Source organism: Trachypithecus francoisi, unplaced genomic scaffold (genome assembly GCF_009764315.1).
Source record: "Trachypithecus francoisi isolate TF-2019V2 unplaced genomic scaffold, Tfra_2.0 Lachesis_group4, whole genome shotgun sequence".
Lineage (NCBI taxonomy): Eukaryota > Metazoa > Chordata > Mammalia > Primates > Cercopithecidae > Trachypithecus > Trachypithecus francoisi.
The window spans coordinates 4556210-4582320 of NW_022681469.1; the positions used below are offsets into that span (position 1 = coordinate 4556210).

The 26111-nt window shown below is 46.0% G+C and overlaps 1 protein-coding gene across 5 annotated transcripts in view; it reads right to left on the reverse strand.

Annotated features, from left to right (window-relative positions):
* The window catches only part of DPP6 (dipeptidyl peptidase like 6), a 1193304-nt gene that overhangs the window by 113381 nt on the left and 1053812 nt on the right, over nucleotides 1-26111 (reverse strand). For all 5 annotated transcript variants that reach the window (XM_033192337.1, XM_033192339.1, XM_033192336.1 and 2 more), the window contains 2 exons: nucleotides 20591-20745; nucleotides 17259-17356 (listed from right to left, as the gene is read on the reverse strand). In XM_033192337.1, the coding sequence (XP_033048228.1) occupies nucleotides 17259-17356; nucleotides 20591-20745 (253 nt within the window). The remainder of the gene's footprint in view (nucleotides 1-17258; nucleotides 17357-20590; nucleotides 20746-26111) is intronic.

Below are 26111 nucleotides of genomic sequence, written 5' to 3' on the forward strand. Positions count from 1 at the left end.
AACACATACCACATCCGGTGTGGACTCTTCAGACAGAGGTCTCCAGCAGGCAGTGGTGTCTGGCCAGCAGAGGGAGACAACCTTTACTGACTTTGTGTTATCATGTCTAAAAAGACACACAGAAATGATGAAAAGTCCCAGTGTCATTAGAAATGAATGTTGAAAATCTCTAACTGCAACAGATGGCACTGGTGAAACCAGGCAAGGTCTTGCCCAGTTTCTTCCCTGTAGGGAACAGGACAGCCCCAGCCATAAGAATGCAGAAGGAAAAGGTTTTTCTCTTCCCCACTGTATTATTCTTCCCTCAGAAATGCTGGGTTTACACCAGCCACAAATTTGGAAAGCCAAACTTTTGCTAAATGGGTGTTAAGGAATATTGTAATTTTTTCGTGTGTACTAATTTACTTAGAATGTCAAAGAAAAATCCTTGGTCCTGATGCCAGCCGGGCAGTGAGGCTCGGCCTTGGTCCTGACGCCAGCCATCCAGTCAGATCTGTTCCCCTTCTCTGTGCAGCTGTCCGGGCTCACAGCTTTGAAATTAAGAAAAGTGGAAAATGTATTAGGAGTGAGGACAGCTTCACTTCTTCTACCTAGGGATTTCTGCTTCGGAGAGGCAGAATTTTTCTTTGTTAGAAAAAAAAATATCAACTCAGCCCAGACGATCCATGCCAGATGCATATGGGTTAGACTGTCTTCCAGATTTACACCGGAGAAGAGCTCAATAGCACCTAAAAAGTCAGAGCGCAGAGTCAAAGGTGACTCTCACCCTTTGTCTGTGGCCAGGTATCAGGTGTGGGAGGCGCTCTCCTTCCTGGGGTGCGGAACTGTAAGGGTCAAATGGTGCAGAATAAAAAAAAGGGAAGTCACACTAAAAATAAAGAGAACAGAATTCTAAAAATCCAAGATGAGATCAAAAAGTGAGATGAGGGGGCTGCAAGGAAACTAAAACTAAAATGAGAAAAATTTGGGTCAGGAAAATTGAGGAAAATGTGGGAGGCTCTCCTAGAATGCAGAGGAAGGTGACACGGAGGCATAAGGAAGAAGAAGATGAGCCTTCCCACCGGCTGAGACGAGTGGTGCTTCCACAGAGAAATCAGAGTGGCTAGAGACACGATAACCAACGACAAAAAGGATGAGACTTTCGTGTAGGAAAAAAGACCCGAATGTGAAGACTAAAGGGATTTCCCACATTCCAGGGAAAATAATGAAACATCTAAATATGTTGTGCTAGAACCTCTGAGTTTTAGGAAAACAGAAATTCCACAATAATCTTGTAATAAGGAAATAAGTTTTGATAAAGCATCAAAATTCAGGCTAATCTGAGGCTTCTCCACCTTTCTGTCTATTGCTAATACTTAATGTTTAATATTTCAATGTGTTTTAAAACAACAAATATATTTTTGTATTAAAGTGTATCTTTTACCTTTTTTTGTTTTGTTTTGTTTTTTGAGGCAGAGTCTCACTCTATCACCCAGGCTAGAGTGCAGTAGCACGATCTCAGCTCACTGCAACCTCCGCTTCCTGGGTTCAAGCAATTCTCCTGCCTCAGTCTTCCGAGTAGCTGAGATTACAGGCATGCACCACCACGCCTGGCTTATTTTTGTATTTTTAGTAGAGACGGGGTTTTGCCTTGTTGGCCAGGCGGGCCTCAAACTCCTGACTTCAGCTGATCCTCCAGCCTCGGCCTCCCAAAGTGCTGGGATTACAGGTGTGAGCCACTGTGCCTGGCCTTATCTTTTACTTGAATATATTCTACACTGACTTAGGAAGGCAACTCAAAATTAATGGCTCAAAATTAGAAACTCAACATGTAAAAAAAAAGTAATCTCTAAAATTAGTTCATCCATAGCTAGTTCTAAACTATTATTGATTTGATTATAAATTCAAATTAAGTGATAAAAATAATATAAAGAAATACTGGGCAAATAGTTTGTAGAATCATAAGCATTTAGTAAATTGCAAAAAGAAGGCTAAAAACAAAAGGTGGCAGAATTACACATGATGAAATAAAAGGATATTATTTAGGAAAAAGGAATAGAAACACTTATGTTTCTGGAATAAGAGAAAAGACATGGTAAAGTTTTTAAAACGGTGATCAGTTTGGAAAGAATTGAATTTATTATATTTAAGCTTCATAACAGCAGAGACCATACTCACCTTATTCATTTCTATATTTTTAGCACCATAGATAGGGCTTCATACATGGTAAGTACTTAATATTGATTAAAGAAATGAATTTAATTTTAATAGTGAACCAATGAATTTCTTTTCAGTAGAGCATCAGATAAAATAATTCTGAAGTTTGCATATAAGAAGAAATGGATAGGTGGTTTTAAAAAGGAAGCATAGGGAAAGGGATTTATTTTTAAAAGTTGCTAATAATAAGCATATTTCTGGAACCACCTGACATCTGACTGATGCAACCATCAGTAGTGGACGGGCATCCTTAATGCACACTGGTTTGTATGATAATTTTATACTTTATAAAGGTGTCATTCCAAATCAGTAGGGAAAGGAAGACCTCCATGATCGATGGCGTTGGCAAAATGGCTTAATCGTTTTTTAAAAACCCAAAGAAATGAAGAATAAATATATAGTTCCAGAAAAGAAATCTCAAAGGATAATTTATCAGATTTCTCACAGTAGTTACCTATGGGTAGTGTGATGTGCAATGACAAGGGATTGTTATTTTCTATACTGCATAGGTTACTTTTTAAACAAGAAGATGGTTATTAAGAAAACACTGGAAGTCTCCAATTTAAGTTAGTAGATGTATCACATTAGTTTGCTTTCCCTCCAGAAACCTAATTGCAATGATAATAAAGAAATAAAATATATCTACAGTCATAAAGACAACAGGGGAGGGTTGAGAGATTTCATGTTTCTGGAAGACAGAAAGTAGATAGAAGGGTCATGAGGGATGAGTCAGGCTGGAGGGCACAGCATCCTGGACACCTGCAGAGCTCAAACCTCAGAGAGATTTGTGGGGACTCAGAGCTCCAGGCAAAGCATCGTATGAGACTCAGAAATGCAGTTCAAACAGAAGGAACAATTGAAAGTCTGTGGATGAAATGGTGATAAATGAAAAGAAAACACATACATAGATATATTATTTCAAAATTCAAAAAGCTTTTGGAAAGAAAAAAGGTGATTTGCAGAGGAGCAAGTATCACATTGTATTAGTTTATTCTCATGCTGTTATAAAGAATGGCCTGAGACTGGGTAATTTATAAGGAAAGAGGTTTAATTGACTCACAGTTCTGCAGGGTTGGAGAAGCCTCAGGAAACTTACAATGATGGTGGAAGGGAAAGCAAATCTGTCCTTCTTCACGTGGTGGCAGGGAGAAGAGGCCAGGAAAGGGGAAAAAGCCCCTTATAAAACCATCAGATCACATGAGAACTCGTTCACTATCAAGAGAACAGCATGGGGTAACTGCCCCCATGATTCAATTACCTCCCACAAGATCCCTCCCACAACACTTGGGGGTTATGGGAACTACAATTCAAGATGAGACTTGGGTGGGGACATAGCCAAACCATATCACAGACCAACATCAGGTTTATCTTTAGCATCTCAAAATGCTGGAAGCAATGGAGCTATACCCTCTAGCGTTGACAAATAAAGAGTTGATAAAAACACTACAATTCTACATACAGCTAAAATTTTAAACGTGTGAAAAAAGAGACAGTTTAGGTATTCAAGAATTCAGAAAATTTACTTCCCTCACTCCTTTATTAGTAGATCATCCAGAGAATGCACTCCAGACAAAAGAGGGAGTAAATCACGTGATCTACGAGATCTAGGGAACAGTTGCCCCAACATGAGGGAGTAATGTGGGGAGGTCCCAGGATGGCCTTAGTGTAGAGGTTGGAAAGAGTAGTCCAGACAATACCAGGGCTCTGCAGGGCACTCAAAGACACAGATCTGGGGAAAAGGGCAATGCAACAGAATAACTGAGAGAATTTAAAAAAAGGAGAGAGAGGAGGTAATAAAATTAAATATTTCAGGTAAAAAAACAAAAGCAATTTAAAACTCCAGGAAAACAAAAAGAATTGCAATCACAGGGCACTCCTTAGCTCTATCATGAAAGATAATCACTTACTTATGACAAAGTAAATGCTATTTATTGATTTTAATGTTTTAGAATCAACCTATGGAAAAGTAAGGAAGGTTTAGTTATGATTACAGGACAGAGTGTAAATGCCATCAACCTCAATGATGCAAAAGTAAAAACAAAGATGCAGAAGTTGCTGTGTGGTAGGGACAGGAAAGGGACTTGTAGGAAAGGGAGGGAGACTAATCTCAGTTTACACATTGGGGAGTTAAGAGTTCCTCTCTGTAGTTAATGTAACATGAAAAAACTTGTAATATTATTTAAGTGTAAAAAGGTAACTGACATAGAGGATAAAGTCCACATATAAATGGAAGAGGTAGAATAGGTAGGAAAGTAAGAGTTCTGAATTCTTGTCTGTCATAAGAAGATAATAAATGAGATAAAACTTCATTTTAAAACAGTGAAATGTGCATATTGCTTAGTGATTTACCATATATGATGGTATATACCAGGAGAAAGTGTAAAAAGAGCGAAAAGTTATCTCCATCTGGGAGCAGGATGGGTTAGAAGGAGAGGGAAGAGACTGTTGTTTTTCACTATAGACTCTTCCGTATTATTTTATTTTTAAGCACTAATATGCAATACTAAATAAAACTTAACAACAACAATGAATAAACCCATGGTGCCATGGAGAAATATTTCAGTGCCTCCGAATGAGGCTGAACCTACTGGCTAGCACTCACTGGTACAGGGCGGAGATGTCCTTCCCCACACACCTGATCACAGCTGCTCTAGATGCTTCCAGTCAGAATAAGTTCATAAGAATGAGATTATTTTTTCAAGCTCCTCAATAAATAAATTTAATTCAAAGAAAAGAAGGCAGGAAAGGGCACAGAAGCCGCAGGATATTTAATTAATAATGCCCACCCATTCATCTCATAAGGGGATGGAAATGATTAAGTCTTCATGAAGATGGCAAGATCAGATTAGACTGGTGTGTGGACTGAGGTAGGGAGCTGGTGATAGGACACAGAGAATCTGCTGCAGACCTGAGAGTTTGCTCTCTTTGTTCAGGGAGCCTGGATGGAGCTCTCCAGAGTCACCCCCGCCTGACTGTGATGCGCATGGTGGTGACTGACCCCATGAACTTGGGACAGGTAAGGGTCTCACGTATATTCTCAACAGAGACCAAGACCTGAGCTGGCTTTCTCACCAAGCGAAAACCAGACTGCCCTCTAACTAGAATCTATATCAGCACACTGAGTGTTCATTTTTTTTCTGTTCTTTTGAAAAAAAACGAAGGAACAAGTACGTTGCTGTGATTTAACAGTGAAGTGTTTCTCAGAAAGCTGCTTGAGTGTTAAAGGCTCTGGTGTGCTGAGCTGTCTGTGGGCTTTGCTTGGAGAAGCTTCTGTGACTTCTGAATTTTATAGAAGGTAGGGGTTTGGTAAGGTTTTCCTCAGGCAAGTGTCCCCACAGCTGGGGACGAGGTCTGGCTCACTCTTGCCCTAGGCCTCTCTCTCAGAGCCTCTTGTCCCAGGAGAACGGCGTGTTCACAGTGCAAGTTGTAGCTCAATTCCCTCCCTAGAGGCTGCTGTCGGAGCTTGGATATGCACTGTTCATGCCATGTAGGAGGTTCCATGTTGGGCATGAGGCTCACAGGCAATGAAACACACAGGACCCCTTGCAGCAACCTTCTCCAAGCAGGAAAGTCCCAGTGGTTCAAGCTGGAGCCGAAAACTCCCCTTTCCTTGTGCAGTTCCCCAGGTGTCTTTGCCCCTGTAGAAAATGATGAAAATAGGGCAGAGAAGAGCCATCTCCGACCCGATAGCCTCCAAGAAAGCCATGTTTGTCAGCCTGTCCTGTGCCCCTTTCCAGCCCTTCTGATTCCTGCTGCCTCCCTCACATGGTCCAGGCCAGGCCTTACAATTCTTCCTCATAGTCCTGGGTTGGTCAGGCAGGGAGTTCCTTGAGACAAACAGCAAGCAGAAGGAAGGGCTTCTACTCATGTGTGTTCTGTCCCAAGACGTGGGACCTGCAGATGCCTGTCAAATTCTCATGCCCCGAGTAAGACTGTCTCTCGAGGGGACAAAGGGAAGCACTGATCAGAGGGAGACTCTAGAGGAACGTTATAATGCCAGAGCACTCAGTGTCAACAGAGGGCACAGTCATGAGAACAGGTCCGTCTGCTGGGAGGCATCAATGCCTCACAAAGGGAAGTGGAGGGAGAACAGACTCCTGTGCTGTGGGAACGGCTGCCCGCTGCTGAGGGAGCCGCAATAGTGCCACCCCCCACTGACCCATGCCGCTCCCTGTAAACCTATTGGTGTCTGCATGGGTGACACATCCCGTGTCATATATGGACATCATCGGCACCACCATGACTGTTCTCAGAAGGCACTGCTGCCTGGAAGGAAGCATGGGCAGAGACGAGAGAAGACCCTGCCCCTGTGCTGTGTGAGCTGTCCTGAATCCGCAGTAATCACAGGCAGTGTTGTCACCCTCGTCCAGGGAGGTCAGGCCACCCAGAGAGAGCAGGACAGCTACGAGGATGCCAGGCCTTTGTGGTAAAGTCAGGCAAAGTCCATGCCACTAGGGGAAGAAGCAGGTGGTAGAAACAGTCTTTACCTCCATCTCTAATGAGGTAAGTCAGGTTCTGATAGTGTGGTTCCTGTACCAGTAGCACCTGGGAAGGTGTTAGGACCCGCATGTCCTAGAACTTTGGGAGTCCAAGGTGGGTGGATTTCCTGAGGTCAGGAATTCAAGACCAGCCTGGCCAGCATGGTGAAACTCTGTCTTTACTAAAAATGTAAAAATTAGCCGGGCGTGGTGGCAGTTGCCTGTAGTCCCAGCTACTCAGGAGGCTGAGGCAGGAGAATTGCTTGAACCCGGGAGGCGGAGGTTACAGTAAGCCAAGATCATGCCACTGCACTCCAACCTGGGCGACAGAGCGAGACTCTGACTCAAAAATAAATAAATAAATAAATAACAAGAAAAAGAAAGGCAAACTCCCAGGCTTCACCTATACCCACTGAATCTGAAACTCTGGGGGTGGGGACAAGCAGGTCCTGCCTTAACAAGGCCCCAGGTGATTCCAATGCATGCTCGAGTGGAGAACTACTGACTGCAGATGAGCCATCCTCTGTCTGGCAGTGGGCGACCACAGGAGAATAACTCCAAGCGCTATTTAACTATAGATCTCCATTCCCAAATCTGCCCTTACTAAATGTTATTTGAATGGGTAAATGTACTGATAGGCAGGTAAAGTGCTTCAGAATAGAGACAAATTTGGTAGCAGTTAAAGGAGAGGAGAAAATAGGATTTAAAGTGGAATCATTTTTTCACACAAGGCTGGAGCTGGGTGCTGAAAGACGCAATCATCTATCTGATTGTCAAGATGAAGAGAGATATTGAAGCATTTTGATAATCACAGAAAATAGATGGTCATATTTTAATAATCATCAAAATTCCATTTTAAAAAGAGCATGATACCAAAATATTAACAGGAAGCGAAGATTCCTGGAAGAAATGCTACCAAATCTCTCTTTATTCTAAAGCACTGTATCTGCCTACCAATGCACTGATACATCCAAGCGCATCTGGTCAGGGCTTGGCATGTGGGAGACACGGTTCCAGGTGCTGACAGTGCAGAGATGGGCAAACCACTAACTTCAGCACAGGGTGGGGACTGCCATGGATTATGTGGGGGAGCACGTGCAATGGCACAGCCTGGCTGAGAAAACGTTATTACGTTCCATGAATCCCTGGCCAAAGGTGCCTTCAAATCAGAATATAGTGACTCTTCCTGGTGAGAAGCATATGAATTTTTACTAGCCCATTTGTTTGCCATAAAATATTAATAGAGCATTGTCTCTGTCACAGGGATTCATGTGCTGTGATACTTCTTTGTGTTCCAAATCCTGGAAACTGTTCAGACAGTTGTGTGGCAGTAAAGGGCGAGGGGAACAAAGCCAGTTTATCTCATGAAATAAAGGGCCCACAGTTAACTCTGGTATTTTTAGCGAGGTTTACCCCATGGATTGAGCAGGGGCACAAAAATGTTATGAGAGAGGACATTTTAAAAAATGATGTGCTTTAATAGAGGGCACCCTTGAGCAAACTGAAACGATCCTAAATACCAAGTGCTGCTCTACTAAAGTGTACGGTTCCACATTTGAGTATGCTCTTGGGCAGACACGCAGTTGCATGAAAACATCTGCAGGCAGAGTGCACTCTACAAAACAGAAAAGTGACGACTTAAGACAAATTACTATTTGATATCCGTTTCCATAATTTCACTTTCCGTGTAGGAGTAGACCATGCTGCCTTTCCCTTCCATCTCAAGGGCTGGCTATAATGCAGGGCCAGCTGTCAGGATGAGGGAGAAGGAAGCGAGAGGGTGTCACAGAGAACACACCTTAGGGACTGTGGCATCCTTTTTCAACAATTTAATACTTTGAACATGAAGAGATCTAGTGAATAGGAGTGGTGGGGGTAAGCCATGTTGTCCTTTTCCCAGCCATTCATTTTCACACACTCAGCACCCATCTATCTATTTGTCCATCAGTCTGTCCATCCATCCATCCATCCATCCATCCAACAATCCATCTACTGTTCATTCCTCTCACCCATCCATATATCCATCAACCATTTATCCATTTGCCCATCTAGCCACCCATCCATCCATCATCCCTCTATCCATTAATTCATCCAACTATCCATCATCCATCCATCCACCCATCCATATATTCATCATCCCTCTATTCATCCACCCACCCATCATCCATCCATCCACTCACCCATCATCCATCTATTCATCCACCCATCCATTCATTATCCATCTATCCACCTATTCATCTATCTATCCCTCTACCCATCCATCATGCATTTATCCATTCATAATCCATCCCTCCACCCAACCAATCATCACCCATCCATCTATTCATCACCCACCTACCCACCCATGGACTCAACCTGTCTCTTCAATATTTGCTCATGCCTCAATGCATGTTAACACATTTAAAAACATGATGCTAGGTAAATTTTGCCAAGTCTTATTTTCCTGCAGATGCCATGAAATCCATGTACTGAATTTGCTAGCAGTGGTCCATGGCAAGAAACTGCAGATGTCACTTACACCCTTGGAGTTTACCAGCACTGGCTCACCAGCCCAGTGACTCTGCCTTGGCAAACTTTGTCCAGTGTTTCAGTGTTTTACTGACAATTTCAGATGTCAAGACTGTTTTGCTAGCTGGAAGATACGGTTAACAGAGGTGTTTTATTGATGAGGATGGAGAGGCAGAATCTCATTTTATTTTTCTGATGCCTCCTGCTCATTGTAAGCCTGCCAAACAGCCAATCATTCCCTGCATTTACAGTGTCTTCAGAACAATCCAGCTGCCCTTTCAAACACAGGCCATGACAACGTAAAACATACTTTCTTCACCAGAAACTTATTATTCTGACAGCTGTGACTCAGATTTCCAGCCTCCTACAGCACTGGATATTTTTATTAATGATCCCATGATCAACAGGAACTTTGTGAATTTCCTTTTCAGCGCATCAGTAAAGATCTGGCATTTCTCTAGTCTGGAGCTTCTCCGTCACCCTAGTCACTGGGAATGGCTTCTCACCCTAATGAATAACAAAGACCCTGCCCTGGTCTGATGCTGTAAACATAAGGCTGTAAACAAAGCTGTCTGCTGGAGCCAGTCTCCTTGAACTGGTGCCCCCTAAGATGAATCCATTTGAGTATTTAGGTACCCAGATGATTTCTTTAACACACAAGGTGGAAACAGAGATAGGACTACAGCTGAGGGGAACGGAGCACATTTATGCAATTGTAATTTACACCCAGACCACTTCCAAAAAAATTGGAAAACAAATTCAGATAAAACAATATATCTTCCCAGACAAAAGAGAGATTAGGACAATGTTTAGGTAAGATGGCAGATTCAGGGAAGGGGTGGGATGGGGGGTTGGGCTTATCTATAATTTGTGAAATGCTGCTGCTGAGAAGGGCTTCTCTGTCTTGGCCACACTTAGGAATCACTGAGGATGTCTGAACAACCCCAGCATCCAGATGGGCCACACCCTGAGGGAGGAAAGCAGGAAGAACAGAGGTTTTGCCAGCAAACCCTCCAAACGAGCTTTGTGCCACAAGAAGGTTCAAGCACAAGGGGAAATGCAGTAGGTGTGACAGCTCTTAAACAATACTGAGCAAAGGCTGTGGTGATGGGAGACTTGTGTTCAAGTTCTGGTTCTACTGCTAATTAAAAGTGCAACCACAGGCAAGTCAGGTCATTGTAAATGTGGGAGGTTATTGACATTGTAAATGTGAGGCAGGAGAGCTTGTTTATGATAGGGAAGGAGGCAGAGGAGACCTCAGAATGGAGAGCAACTGGGACCAAGTGAGGGGTGACAGTGGTGGTGGTGGAAGTAGAAGTGATGATGGTGGTGGTGGTGGAGGCGATGGTAGGGGTGGTGGTGATAGTGATAGTGGTGGTGGTGGTGGTGGAGGTGGTGGTGGGGGTGGTGGCAGTAGGGATTGTGGAGATGATGGAGGTGGTGGAGTTGATGGTGGAGCTGGTGGTGGTAGAGGCTGTGGAGATGATGGAGGTGGTGGAGGTGATACTGGACCTGGTGGTGGTAGAAGTTGTAGAGGTGATGGATGTGGTAGAGGTAGTGGAGGTGATGGTGGGGGTGGTGGTGATAGTTGTGGTGGTGCTGGAGGTGATGATGGGTTGGTAGTGATAGTGGTGATGGTGGTGGTGGTGGTGGAGGTGATGGTGGAGGTGGGGGTGGTAGAGGTTGTGGAGGTGATGGAAGTGATGGTGGTAGTGGAGGTGATGGCACAAGTGGTGGTGATAGTGGTGGTGGTTGTGGAGGTGATGGTGGAGCTGGTGGTGGAAGTTGTAGAAGTTGTGGAGGTGATGGAGGTGATGGTTGGGGTAGTTGTGGTGGTGGTGATGGAGGTGATGGTGGGGTGCTGGTGGTAGAAGTTGTGGAGGTGATGGAGGTGATGGTGGAGGTGATGGCACGAGTGGTGGTGATGGTGGTGGTTGTGGAGGTGATGGTGGACCTGGTGGTGGAAGTTGTAGAGGTTGTGGGTGGTGGTGGTGATGGAGCTGGTGGTAAAGGTTGTAGTGTTGGAAGTTGTAAAGGTTGTGGAGGCGGTGGTGGTGGAGGTTGTATAGGTGGTGAAGGTGGTGGTGTTGGAAGTTGTAGAGGTTGTGGTGGTGATAGAGGTGGTGGTGGTGATGGTGATGGAGCTGGTGGTGAAGGTTGTAGTGTTGGAAGTTGTAGAGGTTGTGGAGGTGGTGGTAGTGGTGGAGGTTATATAGGTGGTGAAGGTTGGGGAAGAGGTGGTAGTGATGATAGTGATGGTTTTTTTTGGGGGGGGGGTGGTACTCAAGCCATTAGGTATGAGAACTCTACCGTTCTGTGATGTTTTCATGGCTTTGATGACCCTCAGCTTTCCCAAGACTTGTACACATACCATGTTTGGTATAAATTGGAAAGAGAGAAGGCTGAGTTTTGCATCTGGGTCAGCATGGAGGTGTCATGGGCAGTGCATGTTGGGGAGAAGCCTGGAGGCAGAGGAGGCTATGAGTGTGTAAGCTGCCCTGGAGCTGGGGGCATTTGGCGTCACTGTGTGCAGTTAGAAGCCGTGGGCTGGTCAAATACACGTGGGTGTGCTGGGTCTTCATATGGTGCTCAGAGGAAAACAGGAGGAAACAGACATCTGTGTCTGGAGCTCTGTTTCTATCCTATAGCTTATCTACATCTCTATCACAATGCCATTTATGTAAGTAAGCATGCACGTACCCGAGCAACAATACAGGCTTTATAAAAACACAGAGGAACAAGGGTCCTCTAAGCATTTGAAATAGGTGCCTATGAGGTGGCGAGGGCATGGGAGTAGGGACTAAAGTTGAAAAAGAGCAAATCAATAAAATGAGAGAGGCCTGCATGGACCAACCGTGCTCCTGTGCCAGGAGCTGCACAGCATCTAAATCCTTGGTGCTTGGGATCAAAACAAACAACTAAAAGAAAATGAAAGTGAGAGGTCTCTGAGCGTTTCATGGACCATGGGTGGTGGAGGAGTGAGCCTCCGCACCTGAGCACAGGTGCATCAGGGACATGGTTGGTTTTGTGTCTTGAGTTCTGGGAGCCTTTACCACCTCTACTTGCCAGGGAATCAAGAGAAGAGCAGCTGTGCTGCATCTGAACAGGATCTTTGGAGGCAAATAACAGCACATATCAGCACAGGGCAACATGTTTTCAGAATGATAGTGCTGGTTATCTGCCGCATCTTAATTCAACACGCAGCTCAACTGCTCGGGAAAGACCGGAGGAAACTGGCAAAAAATAAGCACACTTGTTTTATCAGTGCAGCTGGGTTTCCATGTGAAAGCATAGAAACCACAGCACAGCGATTTGCATTTATTTTTTTCCACCCACAGGATAGACTATGTTTACTCTTTCCTGGTCAGGTTCAGCTTAACAAGGCCTGGGTCCCTGCGGTAGCTCAAGGAAGGCTGAGCTCTACTCTGGACCCACCGCTCTTCTCTTTAACAGAGCTGTTTCCCAAGAGGGCCTCCAGTTTCGCCTGGGATACTTCTGAGGTCTGCAAAACCATCCTGAACACTTCCCACTCACCCGACAAGGGGCACCTCTGCTCCTAGGTGTGGCTCCTGCCACACTTCATTGCAGCCCCTGGCTACAAGCTGTCCAGGCCTCTCGGAACGTGAGCTCTCGTTGGGAGAGGCCACACGTCTTCATCACCCAAGGGCCTCACACAGCATGTGCCACATGGATGACGATAAGTGCTTGCCAATGCAAAGATTTGAAAGTGCAGACTTAACTCTCCCTGCATCTAAGAACCATTGGAGAAGTCAATCTAGTTAACAAGCAAACAAGAAAAAAAAATTGAAAATGGGTGGCATAAAGGTTAGATAGCACATACATGAAATGCTTTCTGCCTTCCTCTTGGTTCATAAGCTAGCCTGCTGAAATAAGCTGTAGGCTTCCAGAAACCTCTGCATCTATCCCTTCCTAGGTGCTCAGGGGCATGGCTTAGGGTTCATTCCTTTTGTGTCCCTCCACAGATGAGGTGTCTTAGTTTTAGTTAGTTCCTTTAGCATCCTGTGCTTGAGAGGGCAAGATGTCATCCATGGTTAAATAACGAATAAGTTTTGGTTCTTAGAAAGGTACCAGCACAACTGAAGACGTCTCAAGCTTCAAGAATCCCATGCAAATGAGATGTTACTGGCTAATGCTGAAGCCAAGGCATCCATCCAGCCAAGGTTCCAGAGCCCTGTTGCAGAACTAGAGCCAGGGCCCACCCCACAGGAACTAGAAGCCCTGCCTCAACAACTTCCTGTACTAGGTTGCAGGCGGGAAAATGAAAATGAAACCATTTAAAAAGTATCTAAAAATCCCATTGGGATGAATAGAAGGAAGAAAATGAAAGCAGGGGTGGGGCTGCCGTGTGAAATGTGGTTATCAGGGAAGTCACTGTGGGAGTCATGTATTTGATCAGGACCTAAGTGGAGAGGAGCTCTCTGGGCAGAGGGGAGCCTCTGGGCAGATCCTCATATGGGAGTGACCCAGCCGATGTGAGGGGAGATAGAAAGGGTGCGCACGGTCTGTCTATCTATCTATCTATCTATCTATCTATCTATCTATCATCTATCTATCTTTCTATTTATCTATCATCTATCATCTATCTATCTATCTATCTATCATCTATCTATCATCTATCTATCTATCTATTATCTATCTATCTATCATCTATCATCTATCTATCTTTCTATTTATCTATCTATCATCTAACTATCTATCATCTATCATCTATCTATCTATCTATCTATCTATCTATCTATATCTATCTATCTATCTATCTACCTATCTATCTATCATCTATCTATCATCTATCTATCTTTCTATTTATCTATCTATGTATCATGGGGGCTTCTGAGGCCACTGTAGGAAGTCTGGCCTTTACTTGGAGAGAAATAGAAGCCACTAGATGTCTGGGAGCAGCAGGTACGTGGCCTGATGTCATTTAAAGGGTGACTCTGGCTGCTGTGTGGGGTCAGCAGTGGGTGGGGCAGGAGGGGGCGGTGCTGGTGGGCCAGGCCAGGGAGGAGTGGGGAGCGGCGAGGGGTTGCAGGCTGATGCCAGGCACCTGCCAAGGGGATCCCCAGCACAGAGGGACGTAAAGGAGGCCTGGGACCCTGGAAGGTGGAGTTGCCCTGGACCATGATGGGGAGATTGCAGGGAGCAGGTGTAGACGAGGAGAGCGGGAGCTTGGCTTTGACTGGGTTCGGCCTGAGGTGCTGTGTAGACAGTGTCAGCAAATGGATCTGAAGGTGGTAAAGAGACAGATGGGATCACTGGGCCCTCCTCCAGGGCAATGCTGGGCTTGATTTCCAATTACAGGGGCAGTTTCAACCCTGCTGGGGTAGGCATCTCTCCTGGATGGCTGACTAACCCGGCAGACTCACCCTAGGATGTCCTTGTTCAGTTGCCTCTATACAATTGGCTTCTCGATGGTTCTATGGCCACTTTTTAAGAGCTCACTGGCTCCCTTATTAATTAATGAGTTAAATAAAATCTTGGACACATGTGGATTGATTTTGTCTGAGAATCACAATTTGACCATTTAAAAATTATATGGTGACCATGCCCAGTAGCGATGCTGGTTGGGTGGTTGGCTTTTTAAACCTAGAGTCCTGACCCAGGCCAGGCTGAGGTACACAGGTGAGAGCTGTCCACATAGAAGGGTACTTATAGCCACAAGACGGAATGATCGGAGGAGCCAGCCCTATGATCCATGCCTTATCTCATCTAACTTTCATAACTGTCCACAAGAGTAAACATGTTTATTATTAAAATTATCTCCATTTTACAGATGAGGAAACTGAATCAGGGAGGCTGAGTAACTTGACAGAGTCCACAGAGCCAGAACTCGAACCCAGGCAGTTGGCTAGCGAACCGTCACTTGAAACCAGTAGTCCTCAATCTGGGGACACTGCGCAATGGCTGGAGACATTTGTGACGGTCACAACTGGAGGGGGAAAAGGCGAATATTACAGCATCTCATGGAGGGGGGTAAGGCCAGGGATGCTGCTTAATGCTCTATGGTGCACAGGACTGCCCCCTACAGCACAGAATTGCTGAGCCCCAAATGTCACTAGCATGGACATGCAGAAACTCTGACCTCAGCCGTGACACTGCCACCCTCCAGACCAGGTGGCCTCCTCTTCCACACGTCGCCACAGCCCTTCTCACACCTGCAGGGATTTACTTGCTAGTAACAACTTCTTCAGGATCCAGGGTCCCCTCCACACTGTGAACTTCATTTGCCACCAAATTCCCAGAGCTCAGGCAAACGGCCGGCAAATACTAAACATCGGTGCTACATTGAGTCTGGGATTTCTGATATATCTGTGCTGACTTTTTGAAACTCTCAAAGATGTGTGACAGAGAAGCAGTATGAGCAAGTGTGACATTTACAGGCTACAAATTTGTATTATGTATAAAATGCATGATTGCACTGAGCTTAGGAAACGAGAGCAGCCAGAAAACCTGAAGCCCAACAGCCAGGCTTCAAGTCCTGGCTGACGCTAATTTTTCATTGTCCTTGAAGCTAATCAAGCCTGTGGAAACAGCAGCACCAAATTGACTAAACGAGATTTTCAATTAACTCAAACAGATGGCTGAAATTTTCCAGGTGACTTTCCATATTAATTCAGTGAGTTTGCTGGACCAGGCCCCAGGAGGCTTGGCAGGGATAGGGGCTGAAAGGAAAACAATAAAAAATATGGAACTTCAGGAGAAAAGCCAAAGCAATCATCTGAACTTTAAAAAAAATCTCAGCAAAAATATCACCAGCCAAATCAATTCACCTCTCTGAACCAACGCATGTCTTGGGCTGACGCCCCAGTGGTCGGTCATCCCTGGGACCAGCTGCTGGGGGCCAGGTTCATTAACCCTCTGGAGACTCAGGTCCTCCCATGTTGGGGAGAAGACCCATGCAGGGCTGAGAGGGACAGGCAGTGCCTCACCCTTCCTAGAGCACTGGGCTTCTGGACTTCATCTGTCTGCCTGGGGAGCTTACAACATTATAAGTTTCACTGAAGAAAGACGAGGGGAAGGAACCTCAGTAGAATTCTGCAGAGGCTTGGCTTCTGTGCAGGAGCTCGGGGTGTAGGGCAAAGGTGGCACTGGAGCCACTGCAGGAGACAAGCACATCATTCAAAGAGGTCCAGAGTCAGCAGGTGCCAGAGCATTCATCCCCGAGCTAGACCCGAGACCTCAATTCCTGCCCTTCCAGAAGCTGCCAGAAGCTACTAGTAACATGGAGTTTTGAATGGAATAATAAAGGCCCAGGCTAGAGGTATAGCAAAATATGGGTTGGGTCTTTGCTGAGCCTCAGAATGAGTTATTCTTGGTTTAAATAGTGCCATTCATGAAATTTCAGAATCTATGTATGAGTGGGTCCTGGCACTGCTAAAATCCTCTCCTCTTTTTGAGTCTCCCATCAATATTCTTGACAGAGAGAAGGCTGATGATGGTATAGCTGGACTCTGGAAGTATAATCAGTCCACAGGCTGCTTGAATTTGGGGAAAATACTAAACTGATATTTAGACCACTTCACTTCGATTCTAAATCAGTTGTTTTTAGAAAAAAATCGACCACAATCAGATGCTAATAATAACAACTCAATGACATTGTTAATACCTTCCACAGGATTGGGACCTTACCAACTTCATGAGAATAGGATTTGCCACTGGCAAGTTGCTCCATGCTCTAAAAAATGCTCTGAAAATAGAGCACCATTTACGGAAGGTCAGATTCCATGGACTGTCTTGGGAAGACTGCATCGTTTCCTCTGGTGTCCCCCTGAGGCATGCCTGGGGCCCAGTCATGCCCCTCCCAGAGGACCCCAGCTCCCGGGAGGATAACCTGCACCTGACCTAAGGTAAGAAATAATATTTCTTATTATTTGAATGGTATTCTTTTCCTAGAAAATGGAATCATAAAGCAGTGAGGAAATCTTTAGGAAAGGTACCTTTTTCTTGGATGTTTAAATTTGTAAGATAAATCTGATCCAGAAGAGACCATGTACCTTGAACATTCACCTTAGTTTTCTTTTTTTTTTTTTTTTAGTAACATAATAGAAGGAAGCAAACCTCATCCGTGGATCATCAGGTGGCATCATCTCCAGATCATGGGTGGGTCCATTTAAGCCAATAACGTGTAGGGAAATGCTGGGGTTCTCACTTCCAGCCTGGGAATTAAAAAGGGGCAGGGACATGAACAAGCAGCCTCATGCAAGAGTGAATTTCAGCTCTGCAAAGCCTTTCCCAGGAGATTCCTCTATAATAAGAAGAATTAATGTGGAGAACAGATGGTTCATGTGTAGGGTTTTCAAAAGGACAAAGGGCTAAGTGGGCTGCTTCTTGCTCTTCTAGAATCCCACCCACGTCCCATTCCAACCAACTGCCCGGTTTGGCAATGTCAAGCAAGTACTGAACCCCTTGCTTAAAAGAGAAGACAAGAGGAGGAGTAGGGGAGAAAAGATGGATTGGATGCCAGGAAGGGGAGAGTTGGAGGTGAGCAAATGATGGACATTGAGGAGCGGTGGCCATGCTCAGCGTGGGGAGAGATTAATTCCTTCAAAAAGGAACTGGGACACTATTCTGCTTCCCTGCTCCCCACTCTCTGGGGGACAAGTGTGGGTCTGGGGAGAGATGTGGAGTTTCTTCTTCAGGGGGACTTCAGGATTTTGCCTAATGCTCTCACTTCCATCCTGCAGAAGACATTCAGGTTTACAGAGGCTATCAGGCCCATGACAGGGCATGTCAGGCAGGCTTGCCTATTCATGCCTCTGAGGAGTGGGTGGGAACGGGGCAAGGAGCATCTGAATTCTGTCAGCCAGAATATGTTGATTTTCTATTAAAATATGAAACCCCAAATCTCGAGTAATCTGGGATTTCATAATCCCAGCTTCAGAGCACCTGTCTGAGGGTTCACTGTAAAATCAAGGGCACCCTACTGGATTCCAGGTTATCACTCCTAGACTGGGGAGACTCCCACAAAAAGACAATCATGGGAACAATTCATCTCCGGGTCAGATGAAGGTCAGACAGTCACCAGCTCTTCCAGTGGGTGGAGCGACTGTGAACAGCTAGTAAGAAACGTAGAAGGGTTAGAAGGAACTAGCATCAGTCCAGTACACTTTTCTCTATTTAACTATGCTTCCAGCTAAAATCCTGGACCCTTCCACATGCTACAGACTAAGACCAATCAAGATTAGCGGAAAAAGGAGTGAAAGAATTCTGTCAACGGCAAATCCACACATGTTAACGTCCAGATGCTCTCAGAATCCGAAAACGCAGAAAGGAAGGCTGTGGCCACAAGAGCCTTGTGTTTCTTCCTTCTGGGGCTCCCTTGGATGTTGGCCATGCTGATCAAAGGCTGTTGAAAAGAGCCTGTATTACCAGGTATATGGACTGAACATGTCCCTCAATTCATACAGTGTAGCCCTAACCCCCGGTGTGATGCTATTTGGAAGTAAGGTCTTTGGGAGGTGATTGAGGTTAAATAAGGTCATGAGGGTGGCACCCTTGTGATGAGATCTGTGTCCATAAAAGGAGAGGAAGAGACACCAGAACCCTCTCTTGCCCTTCATGTGAAGACATGGCAAGAAGGTGGCTGTCTACAAGCCAGAAAGAGAGCCCTCACCAACTCAGCTGGAACCCTAATCTTGGACTTCCAGCCTCCACAACTATGAGAAAGAAATTCCTGATGTTTAAGCTGCTTAGGTCTGTGTTATTTCGTTGTGGCAGCTGGAGCTGACTAAGACACCAGGTGTTTCCTTTCTTTAGGCTGTGACTCTGGGAACCTTACCGGCCTCATGTATCTGCCTTATATGTTATCACTCCTCTTGCTGCAAATTTTAAGCCAGCAGGTCTGTGCGAGTGATTATGGCAGAGCAGGCACATACCATCAGCTTTCAGAGCTCTCTGGTGGGCTAGGATGCTGAGGTTTAAATGCCCCCTGGCAGAGGCAGCTCATGGCAGGAAGTGAGCCTCCAGTCACCAGGCCGGGTGCAGGCAGGAAACTGCTCACCTCCATCCAGCCCAGGGGTCTTGGAGAAGTCTAGTAAAGCCAGAGGCCAGCACAGCAGACCCTGTGTGTCCACGGGAGCTGTGTCCACACTCGAGCACTGGCCTCTCTCCAGCTGAATGGCTGTGGAGGTTTTAGCATCAGGCCCTCCACTCACACTGGGATGCTTTGATTTGGTAACAAAGTGAGATTTGGATGTCCCTGCTTTCCCCAATATTCCCTCCCAGCCACTGGAGACTCACTGTTCTACCAGCTCATTGGGTCAGAACATGACTGTCTTGGTCCCTCTAGGCTGCTATAAAAAAATACCATAAACTGAGTGGCTCACAAACAATAGCAATGCATCTCTCACAGCTCCGGGGACTGGAAGTCCAAGATCAAGGTGCTGGCTGGTTCAGTATCTGGTGAGAGCCCAATTTCTGGTTCACAGAGGATGCTTTCTTGCTGTATCATCACATGGTGGAAATAGGGAGGGTCTCTCTGGGGTCTCTTTTATAAGGTGATAGGGTTTGGCTGTGTCCCCACCCAAATCTCATCTTGAATTCCCATGTGTTGTGGGAGGGACCTGGTGGGAGGTAATTGAATCACGGGAGCAGGTCTTTCCCATGCTGTTCTCCTGATAGTGAATAAGTCTCACAAGATCTGATGGTTTTAAAAAGGTGAGTTTCCCTGCACAAGCGCTCTCCTCTTGTCTGCCGCCATGTAAGACATGCCTTTCACCTTCCGACATGATCGTGAGGCCTCCCCAGCCACGTGGAACTGTGAGTCCAATAAACCTTTCTTTCCTAATTGCCTAGTCTTGGGTATGTCTTAATCAGCAGCATGAAAACAGACAAATCCATAAGGGTACAAATCCCAGTCATGAAGGCTCTGCCTCCCTGTCTTGTCACCTCCCAGTGATCTCCCTCCTAATACCATCACCTTGGGGGTTAGGATTTTAATGTATGAATCTGGCAAGAACACAACCATTTAGCCTGTGGCAGTGACCACGTGCAAAACAGCCTTGCCCAGACCCAGGGGACCGGGGCAGATGGAAGTCTTTCTGCCCTCCCAGAGGCCAAGCGCAAAGTAGAAATAAGGGTGTGTGAGAGAGGTCAGGTGCACTTTCATCACTGGGGAGTGGTGAGGGGAGGTACCCTATGTATTTTGGTCCAGTGAAGTTCAGTCAGGTGATGAACAGTAGTTCAATTGTCTAAAAGAAGTAAACCTGTCAATGACTCAGCTCAACAGAGGTGGGAATGTAATGCAATGTAATGAGACATGATTAATCTTTCTTTTGTTAACTGCTTCGCTCATATACACGTCTGATGATCATGTCTGCACACTGAGTGAGCAGGGCCGGGGTGCTCATGAATAATTTAAAGAATGTGCTGTGCAGTGTCCCTTTGCCTACCTTGGGATAGTGGTAGGGCTTCACGGTGGGGTAGACGGAGCCGGTATAAGTTGGGAGCTCCATGAGGGGGACACGGGAATCATTGATGGTGGCGTAGGCGAGTCTCGTGCCGTCCGGAGACCACCAATGTGCGATGTGTGTCTTCAAAATCTCCTCTACGGGAAAACAGAGTAGAGAAATGTGAATAGTAACAAGTGAGTGGAAATTGGAGCCGCACACGCAGGAACATGAGGTGTCCAGGAAAGAAATGAGTCCCTGCAGAGTCCCTTATCTGCTACAACCTTTGAGGAATCTTCACTGTGTCCCGCACATGCTTCTGTTTCCTGGGGGCTCAAGAAATGTCTGATGCTGATGACTAGGTCCAGCACAGGAAAACCCCATTAACCAAAGCTCAACCAAATAGATACTAATCATCTGGAAATTTTTTTTTACTTTGTACACATTTGAACACTATGAGCCCAACATGTACTTTTGAGTTGAACTCTGATTGGACTATTGTTGATTATTACTTAATATGATTAGAAAAACAGCACTGGAGAGGGTAAATTCACATGGAAGCATGTCCCATGCAGATGGAACCAAATGAGAAAGTGAGCTCTGGCAGAGGCTGAGTCCCCCAAAAGCAGGACAGGGATTCACGCACACACAGAGCTCCCTCCTCAGATAATGAGTCCAAAGGCCCAGCATGCTTCTTGCAGTACACAAAGGGTGCAAGCTCACTATGTGTGGCTTCTTATAAGAAGGGTGCAAGCTCACTATGCATGGTAGAAAACCAAAATGGATCCATCTTCAGAAGGACTGAAATGAAAGACTGATTCGCTTGGGCTTCAACCAGAAACACCCATTATTCTTTCCTAGCCCATCAGTGTCCTGGTTAGAGTTTTAATGACAGACGAGTTTTGTAGGGTGTGATCTCAATTCTAGAGGGGAAAGTTCTACAGCATTTTTTTCAACACATTGGGAGGATACACTTCCCAAGTGTAACCAGTCAGATAACCCATTTCATTGTGAACAGCTCTTAGGTCAAGGGGTTCTGTCTTGTACAGGGTCTATATATCGTGAAACTAATTCCCTCTAGATTTTGTTTCTAAAATAATGATTAAAATAATTTATGAGTCCCATTCAACTGGTTATTATTAGGTGTGTACCACAAATCTACTCTATGTACCTGTAGCGTAGAAAGGTGATTAAAGAGCTTGAAAACACTTTGCAGAAACCAAATGAGGACATCGAATACAACAGAACAGCGTAAATGGGAAGGAAGCTGAGGGCTGACTGCCCAAGGAGGGCACAGTCCCAGATAAGGAAGAAGCAGCCCACATCAGCAGCCTCCCAGGTCCCATGGGGAGGCAGCAGGAGAAGACCAGCTGGCTGGGAGGAGGGTTCATGAAGGGAGGCTTAGCACTGAGTCGGTGTCATCCACGGTGACGTTTCACAGCCAAGCCCAGAGGCCTGAGGCAGGCACGCTGCCCATGCTCCTCCTGGGGTGGGAGCAGGAGCCAGGCTCTGAGGGCAGTGGGACTGGAGGTGAGATGTGCCCACCTGCCCCCCCACCCCAGATATCTGTGGCACCTGGTGTGGCACTGAGGGGGATGCTGCACCTCATTGAACCATGCTCCCCTGTCACACGAGTCTTCCTCATCTTGCCTTGGTCAGACTCCCCAGCAGACAGCCCCCCACCAAAGGTAGTGCGGAGTCTGACGCAGACTCCAGAACAACTCGGTGGAATCTCCCGAAATACAAAGCCTATGGTGGGTCTGACCTCCTGTACCCTGGTGCATCCCGGAGTATGGAGAGCAGGACTCAGTGAAAAATGATTTCAGGAGCCTGGTGCGCTGGACTTGAGTCCTAGTCATGCTGTGTGTTCTTGAGTCCTGATCTTCAAAGCTAGGGGCTCGACAGCTGCCTCTAGCATCCCCTTCCCCTCTGCATCTGTCTCACAGCCTCAGAAACTTTGGCAGTGCCGAGAAGTTCAGAAGCCTGCGGAGGTCAGTGAGGAGAAGATAAAGGAAGGAAGCCAGACCTCCAGGGTCTGTAATTTTCCAGTTGCTTTGGCAACCAGGAGGTGGACGTTCAGGTGCGAGTTTGGGATGAGGTGACTCAGAAGTGACTTTATGCAGAGTCACCGGATCTGCCCGGTCTGCTTGCTTGGAATGGTGAGTAATTGACTCCAGCAGATGGTCTGCTGGAAAAAACAGGCACCATTTGCCATGCAATTTGTGGGTGATTGTGCTCAATCACGTCTGCACTGCAGGGCCACAAGAAAGGGGCCAATGGGGCTGGAATACAGTCCCTGGGAGTGAGCAGAATTCACAGCACAGAGGGAGAAGGTGCAGAGCCCACAGAAATCAGCAGAGAAGCCCTGCAGTGGTTTCCATGGGACATTAATTCACAGCCAACTCGGGAAAATCCAAAACAGAAAAATGGCTGGCTGCAACAAGGGCTTTAAAAATGAAGCAGCTTTGGACAGAAACAAACAAACAACAATAACAACAAAATCCAGGAAGAGACAACTCATTGATTTCTTTCCTCTGAACCCGAAGCAATCTTTTCTGAGACCAGAGGATGATAAATAATTGGCCACGTGCAACATCAGGCCACTTTCATTCCTGCCCCGTAGGTTCCACAAGAGGCCACCAGGCAAGACGGGCAAGGGTCACCCCTCGTTTCCACCCAAGGTGGTTTGTATCTCATTTCTAAACTTGCTCTCTGAACTAAAGGAAATGCTCCTGCTTGGTTCTGACCAGCACAGGCCAAAGTGGGTCATGCCTGTTGGGACAGGAAACTGAAAAAAATGTGGGTGAAGGCTGGCTGTGAGGCTGGGCTGAGAATATTCTATTTCCATTGATCTCATCAGCAAATGCCAGAGTGTTTCCATGAAGCTCAATTCACTCTTCAGAGAAATGGGAGGTAGAACAAAACCACCACTACAGATTATCTAATGTAATGGTTAGAAGGAAACTTAGAGACACACCTTTAATCCCAGCCCTTTGGGAGGCCGATGTGGGCGGATCACTTGAGGTCAGGCATTTGACACCATCCCGGTCAACATAGTGAAACCCTGTCTCTACTAAAAATACAAAAATGAGCTGGGCATGGTGGCACACACCTGTAATCCCAGCTACTCGGGAGGCTGAGGCAGGAGAATCATCACTTGAACCTGGGAGGCAGAGGTTGCAGTGAGCCAAGATCTTGCCACTGCACTCCAGCCTGGGTGACAATGTGAGACTCAGTCTCAAAAAAGTAATTAAAGAAAATAAAAGAACGGAACTTAGCGACCACTGGGTCATCGGGTTCAGGATGACAGGTATCTGGTGTGTGTGATGGCAGAGGGTAGTTCCTCTCAATGCCATCCCACATCGAGACAGTGGCACGTGTGAAGATCCTCTGCCATGCCAAAATGCTGGCCGTACAAAACTAGGGCAGCTTTAGTTTATTTTCCCTAAGTGTCCTTGAACACATTGCTCCTTGCCATTTTTATTTTCCTGTACGTTAGTTGCTCATTAACGTGATAATGAAGTATAAGAGACTAAGGGGTAAAAAAGAGCTGGGCAGAAGAAACCTTGACATTTTAGCATTAATTCCAAATGTCCCTATTCTGCAAACATTTTTCTGCAGAATTCCAGCTTAATGAGGCAGTTGGCTTAAATGCCATGCACCAAATGTAGTTTAGAAGCAGAGTTTTGCAGAAGAAGAAAACCTATTTCATCAACGAAATTAATTGCATGGACTCCTGACTTGGAGCAAAATGAATCACTTGGCTTTCTGAGCAAGTACAATTAACTTGGAAAAACTGGAGAATACATCTTTTCTTCACCTTCCGTGTCCTGCTGGGGGGCTATTTTAGCATCAGAAAAGAAAGATATATCCGGGGACAGTCGGTGGTCAATGGCTGCCTCTCTCGAAGATGCCAACAGTTGTATCCAGAGCTTCAGCCCCGGGTAGGATCCAGCCTGTTTTTTTTTTTTTTTTTTTTTTTTTTTCATTTCTTGTCACTATACCTTGAAGAGGCCAGTGCCATTATTTGGAGTGTTATTCATTCCTGCCAAACAGCATCAAGGTCATAGCCAGCAGGACAAAATCGCTTCGCGCTCAAGGCAAGAAAGGCCAATGAAGAGGAATCTTCGCGTGGTGCATCCCGGAGTACGGAGAGCAGCGTTCAGTGAAAAATGAATTCAGGAGCCCTGGTGCGCTGGACTTGAGCCCTAGTCCTGCTGTGTGTTCTTGAGTCCTGATCTTCAAAGCTAGGGGCTCGACAGCTGCCTCTAGCATCCCCTTCCCCTCTGCGTCCGTCTCACAGCCTCAGAAGCTTTGCCAGTGCAGAAGCTCAGAAGCCTGTGGAGGTCAGTGAGGAGAAGACAAAGGAAGGAAGCCAGACCTCCAGGGTCTGTAATTTTCCAGTCGCTTTGGCAGCCAGGAGGTGGACGTTCAGGTGCGAGTTTGGGATGAGGTGACATTTTCCAGGTTGTTTGACAGAACCAGATGAAAAGCCGGCCACCACTATGATTTCATATTTGCCTAGTGAGGTTTAGGGTGGTTTGCAGGGGAGTCCACTGAACTGTTGTGCATTTGTGTGTGCTGCTGATACAGACACTGGGCCCCACTTCATGCAGGAGAATTGGTATCTGTTGGGTACAGTGAGGAGGATATAGGCTCCTTTTCTGCAAAACCTCTTCAGGTGACTTTGGTGCACATTCTGGTTAACAATGACTCGCTAGAAAACAGGAAATCCTGGCATTTGCAACCTAACGGATAAACCTGGAGGACTTGTGCTCGGTGAAATAAGCCAGGCACAGAAAGACGAATGCTGAATGGTCTCACTCACACGTGTGCTGTGGTTTGGAAGTGGTTTGTTTGTCCCCACTAAAGCTCATGTTGAAATCTAATTCCCAGTGTGGAGGTGTTGGGAGGTGGGGACTAGTGGGAGGTGTCTCGGTTATGGGGGTGGATCCCTCATGAATGGTTTGATGCTGCTTTCTTAGCAGTGAGTTCTCCCTCTGCAGAGAATGTGATGCACCTCCAAGCTTATATTAAGTCCCCCTTCAGAACTGAGGAATTGGAGGTTCAGGGAAATTAACCTTATTGAACAAAGACTGAGTACTCAATACACACAATTCCCTAGGGTATAGTAAGATAGTGACAAAGCTTGTAAGTTTGTAATACACTAAACAGATGGAGAGCTGCAACTAGCAACGCAGGGAAAGTGGGCAAGGTAGAAACCAGAAAGAACTGTGGGGTCTGGGAAGACAGAGAGGCCTCTTTCTTGTTGGAGGAAATCAGAGAAGGCTCTTGTGGAAGGTGGAATGGCTGAACCTGCTCATTTTCCCCAACAGCCACGGTCCCTTCTCTTTTTAGTAAAAGAACCAATGGCTTGTAGTTGGGCACACAGCCTCCCAGGATAAAGACCTTTCCCAGCCTCCCCAGATGTGAGGTTGGGTGTTGCTGAGTTCCTGCTGCTGGGGTGAGAAAAGGTGATAAGTGACACCTGGCTCCCACCTTTAAGGGGAAAGTGTGTGACCAC